A 1,503-nucleotide genomic window follows, 5' to 3' on the forward strand; every position below is an offset into this window, starting at 1 on the left:
AGGAGTACGTAGTATGAATTAAGCATTAGTTACTCATTATGTTCGTTTTTTGAATGATTGCGATGATGATGATAATTAGGTGGAAATGTACACTACTACTACAAACAACCAGGCGGGGCCAATGGTCCGCAAGTAGGGATGTACGGTTCACAAAAAAAACAGTCTACTCCGGTGAGAGGCTACTATGGAGGTTACGTGAGATCACCTTCAGAGCTACAACAAATGAGTGGGGGTATAATGGCTTATAGCTACGAAGAAATCGTGGAAGTAACGAACGGGTTTTCGAGTGAGAACGTAATAGGAGAAGGTGGGTTCGGGAGTGTGTACAAGGCTTTAATGCCCGATGGTAGAGTAGGAGCAGTGAAGATGCTGAAACCTGGTAGTGGCCAAGGAGAGAGAGAGTTTAGGGCTGAGGTTGACATTATTAGTAGGATTCATCATCGTCATTTGGTTTCTTTGATTGGTTATTGCATAGCTGAGCAACATAGAGTTCTTGTCTATGAGTTTGTTCCTAATGGGAATCTCAGTCAGCACTTGCATGGTAATGTGAGTTTCTTTTTTATTCTTTTTTATTTTTATGTAAAAATTAATTACTTGTTACATAATAATATATCAACCGGTTTTCTTTGAAGACTAACCTGTTTTTTATGCTAACAAAGTATTGGATGAATCAAAATTAAGGATGAGAAAAGAATTGGTACATATTTCATAATTTTTTCCATAATCAATCATATTGTCTAAGCTAAGTAAGCTTCTATTATTCAATTGACATTTACTAAGATTCACAACCGAATAGGATAATGAAGCAACTTTTGTAGCAAAATATATCCAAAGAAATAAAGATATAGAAAAACTAATTTTTATATACGTAGGAATTGATTTGGTGTGTGGTGATCTGTATGTAGGAAATAACTTACCTGTTTTGGATTGGCCGAATAGGATGAAGATAGCAAATGGCGCTGCAAGGGGCATAGCGTATCTGCATGAGGGCTGTAAGTATCTTTTTCATTATTTTTTTTTTTAATAGTATACAGAGATTTTTAGTATTTTATGTTTAACATGCTTAAGATGTTTTTGTGGATTGATTTTGTTATTGTTGTAACACGATTTTTTTTTGCTTAATTTTTATTTTAACAAAAAATATTTACACACAAATTAGGAAAAGCTTTTCCAATTTCATAAGCAGCACCATCTTTTTTTTTCTGGAAAATTATTAATGTGTGTTAACATGCTACTGGAATAATTTTTTTCTAAAAAACAAAATCAAAGTCTAATACAGTCAAACAGTTGACCAGGACATAGTAAGAATGAGAAAATCAACTCAGTTTTATCTAGAAAAAGAGACTAAAAATAAATTTAGTCTTTGTATTATTTTTGATATAAAATGTACAAAATTAAATTATATTTTAGTATCTTATTTGATTCAAGAAGAATATAAAATGAGAATATTTATTAAAATATTTTTAATATTAAAAAAGTATTATTAAAATTTTAATTTCTGAT

The 1,503-nt window shown here is 31.2% G+C and overlaps 1 protein-coding gene across 1 annotated transcript in view; it reads left to right on the forward strand.

Moving 5' to 3' along the window:
* Positions 1-1,503, forward strand: part of LOC107640391 (proline-rich receptor-like protein kinase PERK2) — a 4,958-nt gene that overhangs the window by 1,440 nt on the left and 2,015 nt on the right. Inside the window, exons 2-3 of the mRNA XM_016343915.2 lie at positions 80-541; positions 906-992. Coding sequence (XP_016199401.1) covers positions 80-541; positions 906-992 — 549 coding nt within the window. The remainder of the gene's footprint in view (positions 1-79; positions 542-905; positions 993-1,503) is intronic.

This window comes from Arachis ipaensis, chromosome B05 (genome assembly GCF_000816755.2).
Source record: "Arachis ipaensis cultivar K30076 chromosome B05, Araip1.1, whole genome shotgun sequence".
In the NCBI taxonomy this organism is placed as follows: Eukaryota; Viridiplantae; Streptophyta; class Magnoliopsida; order Fabales; family Fabaceae; genus Arachis; species Arachis ipaensis.